The following is a 12054-nucleotide window of genomic DNA, read 5'->3' on the forward strand; positions in this document are numbered from 1 at the left end:
CGTCACACAACAGAGATGCCACCACCTAATTCCCTGGGCTCAGTGGTGCCCATCCAAGCCTGAGAAGGCGGTGGGTGTTAACAGAGCAGCTCGGGGCTCCTCTTTCCTTCCTGGCCTCACAACCTGTTCCCAGGACGCAGCCTTTCTCAATCGGCTGCCTCTCTCTCGCCAAATGCAGGTGGCGTCTCCTCAGCACTGCCGCAGGAGGGCTCCTGACAGCCACAGCCCGAGCCCCGCACCCGTCACCATGCCGCAGAGGTGGTGGCCTGGGCCTTGCTCCCGTCAGCTCTCACCTACTGGGAACTTTTAAATTATCTGAATCTGTCTAGTGTTTGCATCCGCGACTCAGGCCTTCCAGGCAGAACCACCACCTGCATCCGTGGAGACCAACAGCTTACACCATCTTCCCATACGATCTCTCTAACCCACGGCAGCAGGACACCTCCCCCACGGCAGCCAGGGTGCTGCACTGGGCCTGCTGCACACAGGGCCTGGTCACGGCCTCCTGGCTGAGCGCCCGCAGCCTCCACCCACACCTCTCGGGGGCCTCCACTGCTGGAACTACCCGCCTGCTCCCCCCACCCTTCCACGCTCCCCATGGCCACAGTGTGCTGGGCCTCCTGGATACTCCACCACCCCTTCTGGGGACTCCCTCCACTCACCACCAGAGCAATCCTTCTCAGCTGTGGCCCTCCACTAAACCTCTGCCCTCCCTGAGCTCTGGAACCTTCTTTCAGTGGCTCGTCGTTAGCAGTGTCCTAGCTCCTTACTTCACTGGCCTTGCAAGACCACTGGCGATTTGGTCATCATGCCCCTCCGTGCCGGCTCATGTATCAGCTGCCGGACGCTGGCATCCACACCTCCTTGTCCTGCACAAGCTGCTCCCTCCCGCTTCTCGCGCACCAGCCCCTTCCCCGAGCTTGCCCAGCACTCGGGTCTGCCCCCGTCCTGAGCAGGGCACAGGGGGCTGTGGTAAGGTGAGTGCTCCCTGCGGGGCCCTCCTGAGCGCAGGAGTAGGTCTTACTGGTGGGCCATCTCTCCACCCGTCCCATCAAGCAGCAACAAAGGCTCACTGTGGGCCAGAGAGGTGACCGGGTGAGGCACGTGCATTCAACACGGAGAAAGACGTGCCCCATTTACCTTCAGAACGTCTTGCTTGCATTTTTCTACTTTGTCTTGCAACTTCTTAAGCTGCTCGGGGTTGAGGGATGGGTCCGCTTTGCTATTGGTTTCTCGGGATGTGGCCAACTTCTCCTCTTTACATGCCGCGTGGTAGGCCTTCTTTGCTGCTTCTACCTACGGGGAGAACGAGCTCCTGAGTGCCACGTGTCTGCAAGTTCAAAATCGGCTTCACAGACTCTGCTTTCACCCCCCAGAGGAGAGGGGAAGAGCAGATACAAAGCTGCGCATGCCGTATAATTACAACTAGTTACGAGGGAGGAGTTCATTCAGCAGAAAGGGACGGAGGGCCTGCTCTGGGCCGGGCGCTGTTCTAGGCACCAGGGGTGCAGCACCAAAGACCCTGGCTTTCGGGGAGCTCTCCGTCTAGCCAGGGAGGCAACTACAAAAGACAGCTGAAGAGCACAGTGAACAAGAGGGTGATGAGTGCCAAGGAGGAGAGGAAAGCAGGCAAGAGAGGTGGGGCGCTGTGCTGGGGCGCTGTGGGCCGAACTGCGTCCGGAGCGGCTGGAGAGAGCCAGCCAAGATCACGTGGGGCAAGAATGTACGGGAGGTGTGGCTGTCTGCGGGAAGAGCACGCCAGGCAGCTGGAACAGCGAATACGAAGAACATTCCTAAGTTCCAGAGCTACCAGGAGGGGTAACGTTGGCAGGCAGACCTACAGGCCACGGGCTCCATGGCTAACTCGGGGAGAACACGTGCACGCACACGCCGCTGTATCTTTATTTCAGAGGCTTCCTTCCTTGAGCCAAAGTCACAGAGTTCATTCTAGAGGGGAAAGATGAGTTTTGTAACCATGGCCTCGAGAGGGGGTGGGGGTAGTCATTATAAATGAGGCCACGGACAAGAAGAGAAAGGAAACGTGGCAAAAGCCAAGACATGGAAAAAAGAAGGAAAGCCTGTCATTACTACCCGAAGACGGAGGTCTGTTCTGGGAGATTCTGAGGAGGAGGACTCTGAGGAGGAGGAAGGTGGTGCAGCTCCTGAGAAAAGCCAGCCAGTGGAGACGGAAGGAAGCAGCAAGTGGGCCCCTAAGGGAAGGGGCTGGCCAAGCTGCGGTGGCGGGGGGCGGGGGGGGGGGGCGGTCTGCTTGTGGGCATGGGGTCCGTGTAGGAGAGCCTCCAGCTAGCCAAGGCCAAAGGAGACTCAGTGGCTTTGGCTACTTTTAGAAAAACCGGTATCAGTATTATTTGCAAATTTCAAAGAAAAACACATACAAAAGAAATAAAAATTTTAAATTAATCTCTTCTGCTAACCCAAAGAGGGGGCCTTGTCTCTACTGTTGTTAGCATCCGGGGCCTAAAGCAGTCAGAGGGGGTCTAGCCAAGAAGCATGGGGTCAGGCCGGGCAGGGGCAGCCTGCAGGAGGGAGGCACCTCTTTCAGCTTCTTGGCCCAGGGCTTCTGTGCTTTCCGAAAGCCGTCCTCGGCTTCTTTGGTCTCCTTGAAGCCTCCCATCATCTGCTTGTGAAAGGCTTCCTTCTGCCAGTTTTTGATCTTCTCGAAGTCCTCATTCATCAGCGAGGCCTTCACCTCCAGGTGCAGCTCGCTCACCTTCTCTGCCTCGGACATGACTGCCGTCCAGGCCTTCTCCAACGTTCCATACTGGGGCCCTGGCACAGGAGAGAAGCTGGTGGTTACTGGGCACCAGGGCTCCCAGACAGGCCCTGCGTGGGGATTTCGTCCGTTAACCTCTCTCAGCTGTGAGGATGGGATTCTAGGCCAGCAGCCTGGCTGTGGGGGCTGGGAGGTTTCCTTTCGGTTCTTTCAGACAGTTTTCTCTTAGTGGCTGTTCCTTTTTCAGTCCGGGATGAAGAATAAGGAACTGAAGCTGGATCTACTCAACCATTCTTTTGTTAGGGAAATTAGGGGATTACACACATTTTCTTTTTTTAAAGTCACTAAGCTTTTAAAGACTTCCAATTTCTGCATCTTGGAAGTTTTAATTTGCTTAAGGCGGGCTGGAGGAGGAGGACCCTCTGAAGTGAGCTGACCTCTCTCCCCGGCTGCTCGGGTGCTCTTGCAGCCCGCCCTCTCCCTTCCCTGCAGGGGACTCCTCAGCACCTCTCTTATTCACTCCCACAAGGAGAACGGAGCCCTGGCTCAGAGCAGGAACTCAAGAGCTGCCTGTCAAACGGAGGACTGTCTCTCAGCAGAATGGAAGCCCTGTCTTGCAGAGAGGAAGGACAGTTGGAGGCAGGAAACTGCTCTGGCCAGATGGAAATCTCTAGATTAGTGGTCACCTCGCACACTGCTCAGGAAGGAAGCTCGTAATCCGGCCTGTCATTTTGTTGAGGGTGTGGGGTGGCATGGCATCAGGTAAGGGAGGAAGAGGCTATGACAGAATCTGAGGATGAAAATGGGAAGATCCAGGTCCTGTCCTCGAGGCTCTCCCCGGGGACAGTCACTGTTTGAGCTGGGTAATGACACAGAGAGGCGCTGGAAGGGGCACAACCGTGGAAGGTGAGCCCTTCTGAACTTCGAATCCCTCATGTCTACAAAATGAGCAGCTCCCTCTCCAGCCTTGGTCTGAACACAGTGGCAGGATCCACAAGGTAAGCGGGGGCAAGGGTGCTTTGTGAACCTCAAGTTCTGAATAAACACAAGGGACAGCGCTGACAGCTGGATCCTGAGAGGTGGAAATAAAACAACAGTTATGGTTTACTGAAGGAGCTGCCCCTTCCCTGGCTACTCCTCACCCGTGCACGGCCACCTCGCTCCCTGACACCTACTCTGAACCAAGGCACCGTGCTAAGCCCCACAGATGACTTGTTTCAGCAACAGGGGAAAGATGAGCAGCTGGTCCAGACCCAGCTGTAGCTGCCTGGGGCCCTGCCCGTCCAGGACCCCTCAGCCAGTGGCCTGGCACCCCCATCTTCTGAGGTCAGCCATCATGGTAGAAGAGCCTGGCCCACAGCACACCCTGGAAAGCCCCACTCTCCGGCTTCTGTCCCAGGAAACCCTGTAACCCACCCAGCTCCCCCTCTATGTTGGGAAGTGCACTCTGAGAACAATCTATACCCATAGCAGCGTTCTGTTGCTAAACTCCCGAATCTTCTGAGTGTTTTGCTAGGGAGGGAGCGGGGGGCAAAACCTGCACCATGCAACACCTCTAGTTATTCCTGTTAAAATTCGAAATTCGAAAGCCTGCCACATGTCACCATCTAGTCTTACCCGATGTGCTACACAGCCAAGCTTACGGATAAACAACTCTGCGCGTTGGAGCCCACAGTGTAGAGCCGCAAGGCCTCTGATGTGGTGGGCGCTTTACTCAGATCTGGGCCCGGCAGGGGCTGTCCTGAGTTAGACTGGCAAGCGTAGCACGTCCTATGGACGACAAGGGCTGCGGCGGGAGACTGGCACTGTATGCAGGGAAGCCCCGTGCCACAGAAAAGGGAAGAAAGCCCACACAGCCCGGGCTGCTGGGAGAAGGCTCCCTGCTGCTCCCCACTATGAAGCACAGCCCCCCAGAACTGAACACGCACTCCTGCGCTGATCTTGTGAGATCTGCCTGGAGCGCCCGGGCGGCCCCCTACCCTTCTCCACGAGCTGCCTCCAGCGCCGTGCCCACTCGGTGAGCTGCTGTGCGTACGCCTTCTCGATGCGCGCCCGTTCGTGCAGGCAGTTCATGAGGTCACTGCACAGACGGTGGCCATCGTCTATCCGCTTCACGGTCCGCTTGTAGTTCCCAACCTAGGAGACAGGACCACACCGTGAGACTGGGGGCCCCTCCTGGGGGTGGGGCAGCCGGACCCTCACGGCTGCACAAAGAGCCTCCGTGCTAGCTGGGCTCCTGGGAGTTCATCCCCTCTCCCACTAGAAAGGCATCCTGTGTTGTTAGGTGACAAGCTCCCCATTTTTATTACTAGCAGCAACATTAAAATGTGGAGCTTTTCAATAACCACATGGCCAGTGTACACGCTCTGACCCGTGGGTCAGGGAAGGAGACAGACCAGCACAGGAAGGGCTCTGACGGAGAGAAGTGAAGGGCTGAGGGTACCCAGAAGGGCATCTCGTGCAAACTGAGGGGTCAGGGACAGCTACCCAGAGCAAGTGAGGTCTGACCAGAGACACTTAAGAAAAAGAAAAAAAGAAAGAAAAAGAATTCGGTAACTCAGATTAAAATGATTTTATTTATTTATTTGCCAGAGAGTGAGAGAGAGAGGGCACAAGCAAGGGGAGCTGCAGGCAGAGGGGGAAGATCCCCGTCGAGCAAGGAGCCCAATGTGGGACTTGATCCAGGACCCTGGGATCATGACCTGAGCTGAAGGAACTGAGCCATCTAGGCGTCCCCAAAATGATCTTATAATTAATATTATAGAATTGGCGAAAGACCTTTTGATCATCATTGGTATAAACAGGTTTCAGGTGCCTTCCGCTTAAATGTCATCCCATGCTGGGTTATTACTTCCCGATTAGAGCAATAAATACTATTTCCCACTTACTGAGCACCCAGTGTGTACCAGGCACCACAGTGGGTGTTTTACACCTCCAAATACTGCCCTGCCCTAACGAGTAGGACTAACTGTCCCCCTCTTAAGAGGAGAAGAGCAAGGCTTGGAGAATGACGTCAGTCCCCAGGTCCTGCAGCAGCAGGGGTTCAAATGGCTCCAGGTAGGACCGTCTTGACAGCAAAGCTCAGACTCTTACCTGCTTTGACGAGGGTGATGGTGAGTTCTGACTACTTTCTCTCACATGTGAGAGAGAGACTAATTTATCAAATATATAAAGAATAATTGACAAAATATTAGTGGCTAATTGGGAGTGTGAATCAAAGTGTTTAGTATGTGTCACTCTTTCAGCAGCTGATTTGAAAGGAGAGCCTGCGGCCGACGCTGGAGCACTGGAGGGAATGTGGCAGCAAAATGATCTGTTCTATTTCAACCTTTTCTTCCCCCGTCTTCAAAAATCTTAATCAACTTTTATTACCAGTTTTACCATTTCTAAAGGTCTCTGCCTGGCTGATCACTCTATTTCATCTCTCTTTGGGCTCAGTTGGGAAGCTCCTGGAGAACAGGGAGGACTCGTTCCTACTTCTACAGAAAAGGGGACAGTCCTCTCTCTCCCAGGTAGGCTGCGGGACCAGCGGCACAGCTCGCTAACTCCGACTTATGAACAGTTCAAACTACCCTAGTTTCTCCTATCCTGAGCTAACCAGGTGAAGGGGGTGGTGGTAGGGAAGACCTCACAGAGGGACAGAACACAGGGACCCCAAAGGGAGATGGGCAATGAGGGAGAAGGGGTTCTGGCCACTTCAGAAAGGGCTGTCCCTGAGGCCAGAGAGAACCCTGCTCCTCTGGGAACAGCAAGGACCCCTGGGAGTGAAGTGGCCTGGGCAGCCTTCTCCAGCAGGCATGCTGAATAGCTCTGGGAGCCCACGTCAGCTGTTGTTCCGGCCTGGGGTGTGGCCAGGCTGCTACTCCTCACCAACACACAGACCTTTCATCTCTATGCTTCAGCAGCCCCTTTCTTAGCAAGGCAAAAGCAAGCATTTCTTTCTCTTTTTTTCGATTTTTATTTATTTATTTTTGAGCACGACAGAGAGCACAAGTGGGGGGAGGGGCAGAGGGCGAGGGAGAGAGACTCTCTCAAGCAGACACCCCGCTGAGCGTGGAACTTGACAACATGGGGCTCAATCTCAATCTCGCCACCCTGAGATCATGACCTGAGCCAAAATCACAGTCAGTGGCTTAAGCAACTGAGCCACGCAGGCGCCCCTAAAAGCAAGCATTTCACAATCAGTTGGAAGTGACACCGCATGCTCACTTCCCTTAAAATAGGGCCTTGCTGTCATTTTGAAATTTACAGCAGGATGAAAACAAGTAACCAACAAAACACAACTCTGTCGCTGAGCTGGTGCCAAGAAGAACTAAGCTCATCACAGCTTGATTGAGACTTGACAGTCGGCAAGAAACCATGAGGCAGAGCTGGCTTTCATCTCACTCCCACCAATAATATTCACACGGGTAATCAAGATCACAATATGTTGGCTCTTCTCTGCTTTTCAAAACCCTGTAAAAAGATTTAGGGAAAAGAAAAGAGTATCTCCTAAAAAGGAACCTGTCGGTATGACCCTTTAGCGTGTACCTTAGCTGCCGTTCATATTTAAAGGACAAACTCTTAAAATCTAGAAGCAACAAGGAATACTGGCAGGATGTCTCCAGAAGCATGAGTTTAGGTCTAAATGTTAGCACTGTGATCACTGCTGAGGCAAGGGGAGAAGGGAGTGCTCATGACGCTGCAGCAACATCTGCCCCACTGGTCTTTGCTGGGTGAAAAGGCTCCATGTGGGTGCGGGCCGGCCATCCCTCCAGTGCCCACACAGGGACATACATCAGGGACCACTGTTTCATCTCCACAAACCGCCCACTGCAGAGCAGTGTGGCCTTCCTGCTCCCCTGAGCAAGGCACCGGTGGTCATCCTAAGAGCAGAACTACTGACCACTGTTTCTCGAAACTGAAATATAATCTACATACGGTAACACTCACCCTTCACAGGTCTATGCTTAGCTGAGTTCGCATGAATGTGTGCATGTATAACCATCACCATATCCAGGTGCAGAAACTTCCAACTCCCCACCACGTTCCCTGTGCCCTCCTGCAGTCAATCTCTGCCCCACATAGCCCTGGCAACACTGATCTGATCTGTGTCCCTCGTAGGGGCCAAGGGGCAGGCCGCCCCCAAACAGGCCACTTTGACATGAAGATTATTTTGAGTTGAAAAGCAATCATTCCCCAGCAGATTCAGGAAAAGCTCTTTACCTCCCCCAAAGCTGTCTACAAAGAATTTAGATAGACAACCTGCTCCAGGAAGAGAGCTACCGCCATAGATAACTACATTATACTCTGAACTAGGCTTGGTGGACAGGGAGGGACCCAGCAAGGCCTATCTGATCAAAGTCCTCCGAGTCCCATTGTTTGTGAGTGGCCCAGCAAACATTTGTTTTCCAAACATTTACTCTTTTTGTTTATCATTTTCCCCTCAATTACATTCCTTCCCTTTGAAGTACTAGACCCCTACCCACTTATCTCAGGATGACACAGATAACTCATTTTGCCTGTCTCTGGAATATGCCATGCTTGTGTGAATTCCCCATATATACTAAATTTTATTTTCTACTGTTAATCTGTCTCGTGTCAATTTGATTCTTAGTCTAACTAGAAGGACCTTGAAGGGGACAGGAGATTCTTCCTCCCCAACACCCTTTATCAAGCTGTCCGGTTAAATGGAATCACACAGTACGTGGTCTGGCTTTTGAGACTGATCCATGGTATTGTCTATGTCCGTAGTTTACTCCTTTTATTGCTAAGAGGTGTTCTGTTGTATGGGTACACCATCACTTGTTTGCCTTTTCATCCTGTTGAAGGACATTGGGGTTGTTTTCAACTTGGGGCAATTATTAAAAAAGCTATAAACATTCACTGACAGGTCTTTGTGTGGACACATGTCTTCATTTCTCTTGGGTGAATACCTAGGAAGGGAATTCTTATACAGTAAGTATATGTCTAACTTCATAAGAAACCGCCGAACCATCACCCCAAGTGGCTGTACACTCTGCATTCCTCACTGCAGTGCGACGGTTCCAAAGGCTCCACATTCTCACTAGCACTTGGAACTGCGTCAGGTTTGTTTGTTCAATATTTTGCCACTTTAGTATGTAGCAATTATCTCACTGTGATTTTAATTTGCACTTTCCTAATGTCTAGTGATGCTGAGCGTCTTTTCTTGATCCTGTCTGCCACCCATATGTCTTCTTTGGTGGAGTGTGTTCTCTCTTTTTTTTAATACATTTTTAAAATTGAGGTATAACGATGACTGGTTTTTATAAAATGCAAGGTGAGTTAATTTTCAAATACATGACAAACTGATCATATGTTAAAGTGAGGGTCTATATGGTTAGCTATTTCTATTTTATCAGTTTTGTAATTTAAAACTTTCTCTCCTGCTTTTTAAAACACTAGTTTGTTTTGAGGTGGCCAAATGGCAAAGAACTTTATGCAGAAATTTAAAAAATAAACGAGATTTCTTCTAAACCTTATTATCAATTGATTTACTCACAGAATGCCCGTTTTAAAAACGAGGTCAGAAGCTATCTATGTTCCTAACTTCCTCGAAATTCAGGCTCACTCCCTCAGATACCAAGATACTAAAGACAGACCTCAACACACATATGCCTGGATGCGCGGCTGGGGACACTGTCCTCTTCCTCGGGGACTTCCACCCGGCCAGAGGGAGGAGTGAGAGGTGGGGAAGGTATACTGGAGACAACATCCAAACTGAATTTTCAAGAACAAGTAGGAATTTTCAAGAACAAAGGTGAGGAGAGAGAGAACGGTCTCCAGGAAAATGGTGAAAAGATGTACCAGCACGGGGACTCAGGCGTGCTGTCCATGAGGCGTGGAGCATGGAACACAGGATGCAAGGGAATGACTAGCGACTTCGGGGGGTTGGGTGCAGCTGGGGGTGGGGGGTGTCAGATGATCATCCTGAAGGGTTCCGTGTTCGGGGGACTGGTGGGGTTCAGGAGGGTGAAGCTCCTGGAGGAAGGTGGGAGAGTGGCCTCCTCAGGCTGGGGCCATAGCAGTGGGGACAGAGAGCGGGAAAGCGGGAAAAGGGACGGCTCTGTCCTCCAGGTGGCAGGTGGGAGCCGGATAGGGGTAGCAGGATCCAGTCAGTGCCCAGGCACCTCAGGGGCTATAGTCTATGCAGGCTGGGCTTGGGAAAAAGCCGAACCACCACCTCTCTAGAGTCCTCCAGAAGCCACTCTCCCGCCCCCCTCTTCCCCGGGGAGTGGAAAAAAGAAAAGAATAAACTGGGGGGCCAATGGGTGGGCCCAACCCCCAAGCTCTGCTGTCCTCCCGTGAATCCGAATCACTCTAACCTCTCTCCACCCACAATTCCCCACCCCAGGGCCTAGGGCCTCCTAGCAGCCTGCCCTCCTCAAGGCTCCCTACCTCTCCCTTTCTCTGAGTCTGGCTCCAGTCATTCCTCTGGTTTTCCTCCACCCCAGGCACTGAGAATCCAGCCTCAGACACACCTTGGATTTATAGTCCGCTAAAATGAGTCTGGGGCTGGAGTTGCAGCAATCCTTGTGCAGAAACATCCGCGTAATCGGGAATCAGAGGAGAGACAGTGGGCTCTATCTAAAATGCAGCAGGACTGTAATTACAGGGGGGCCGGGAGGGACTGCTCAAACAGGTCGCACCAGTTCCTCCTTTATCCTCTACATGTAAACAGTCTGGAACTGCCTTTCACAAGGACACAGGAGAATGCCTGCCTCTCCGCCTTTAGAGACTACTTCGCTTGGCCAACTCCCTTCTGTGGATCACAGTGGCCAAAGGCAACAGGAAGGCTGGAGGATTTGGAAGTAACCCAGTGAGACCTCTGGGGATCCCAAGTGGGTGACGGGGAAAGTGAATGCAGACCTGCAGCTCCTCTGAGCCTCCCACCCATCGGCCCCCCAGTTTATTCTTTTCTTTTTTTTAAAGATTTTATTTTGAGAGAGAGAGCACAAGCGGGGCGGGGGGGGGGAGGGACAGAGAGAGAGGGAGAAGCAGACTCCCCACTGCGCTGGGAACCTGAAGCGGGGCTCAATCCCAGGATGGCCTTCCTTCACGCGTCCCAAGCTGTGTGGACCAGAGCCCGCGGCGTACAGGACATCAAGCCCAAAGACGTCCAACTCTTTGCCCTAAGATGGTGTGGACCTTTGCCTTCCTCATCCACCACTCTTTCTCCACTGCCTTCCACGGGCTCTGCCACACGGCTGGCACTCAACAAAAATGTAAGGTAGGACCGGAAGTGACTATTAGAAAATGCAGGTGACTATCTGTGTGACTTAGGGCCAGGCAAGATCCTTAAACAAAATTTCCAAAGTCAAAGCTGTACAAATACTTACATACACATGTGCCTATGTGTATAAATGAATTTTATTACATCAAAAATTAAGGATTTCTTTTCAGAAACCAACACCATGGACAAAGTTAACAGACTGCAAACACTGTTTCCCAATTTGCTATGTCTAAATTGACAAGAGACTAAAAGGGAATATCCCAGTAAGTCCTATATATCAACATGAAAAAGACAGGCCCTGAGGGAAGTTGGGCAAAGGGTATGACTAGGGCAACTTCAGAGAGAACCAAAGTCCGAGGGGCTCACAGCAGCAAGGGGCTCACCCTTGTGCAACTTGGGGGGATGCCCATGATCACAAGGCTCTTCACTCCTATAGCATGGCAAACCCGAGGGTGGGAAATGCCAAGTGTGGGACAAAAGGGGCACACAGAACCCTTATTGTACACACTGGTGGAAAACAGACTGGGGCAGCCCTGAGAACAAGCAGGCAGTAACTAAGTCATTAAGCATACACATGCCCCATGAGGACCTAGCAATTTTGTCCCTGAGTCATATCCCCACAGAAATGTTCTCTTGGGCTGCAGGCATGTAGGATCTTCTACCTGGGGAATGTGTGGGTGAAAGTGCGGCGGGGGCGGGGGGGAGGCATACCAACGTGGAGGCAAGCAGCAAGAAGTGCAGGACGAGGTGTAGACACTGCAACCCGCACAGACCTCACCAGCAGTGGAGAAAGAGAAACAAAATGACAGCATGATGTCCTCGATGGGAATTAAAAATAGCTGCACACAAACAAGGCCAGAGACTTCACAGGAGCCGGCGCTAACACAGTCCTACCACTAGGAAAGGGACTAGCGTCAAAGGCAGGGAGAGAGCCGGCGAAGGGTGTGGGTGTGGAGTCCCAGCCTACCTGCCCCAGTTCCAGCTTTCTATTTAGGCTCAGCTTGTCTTCCCCACGGAGGCTTCCCTGACACCCGCTGTCCCTGCCGGACCACCAAGACAGAGTGCCTGCATCACCTGCACTTGCAGA

The 12054-nt window shown here is 52.3% G+C and overlaps 1 protein-coding gene across 7 annotated transcripts in view; it reads right to left on the minus strand.

The window, feature by feature from the left end:
- PACSIN2 (protein kinase C and casein kinase substrate in neurons 2) overlaps window positions 1–12054 on the minus strand; it is a 131807-nt gene that overhangs the window by 15914 nt on the left and 103839 nt on the right. For all 7 annotated transcript variants that reach the window (XM_032416160.1, XM_032416164.1, XM_032416162.1 and 4 more), the window contains exons 3-5: window positions 4714–4870; window positions 2555–2790; window positions 1141–1296 (exon numbers count right to left, since the gene is read on the minus strand). In XM_032416160.1, coding sequence (XP_032272051.1) covers window positions 1141–1296; window positions 2555–2790; window positions 4714–4870 — 549 coding nt within the window. The remainder of the gene's footprint in view (window positions 1–1140; window positions 1297–2554; window positions 2791–4713; window positions 4871–12054) is intronic.

This window comes from Phoca vitulina, unplaced genomic scaffold (genome assembly GCF_004348235.1).
Source record: "Phoca vitulina isolate PV1807 unplaced genomic scaffold, GSC_HSeal_1.0 scaffold19, whole genome shotgun sequence".
In the NCBI taxonomy this organism is placed as follows: domain Eukaryota; kingdom Metazoa; phylum Chordata; class Mammalia; order Carnivora; family Phocidae; genus Phoca; species Phoca vitulina.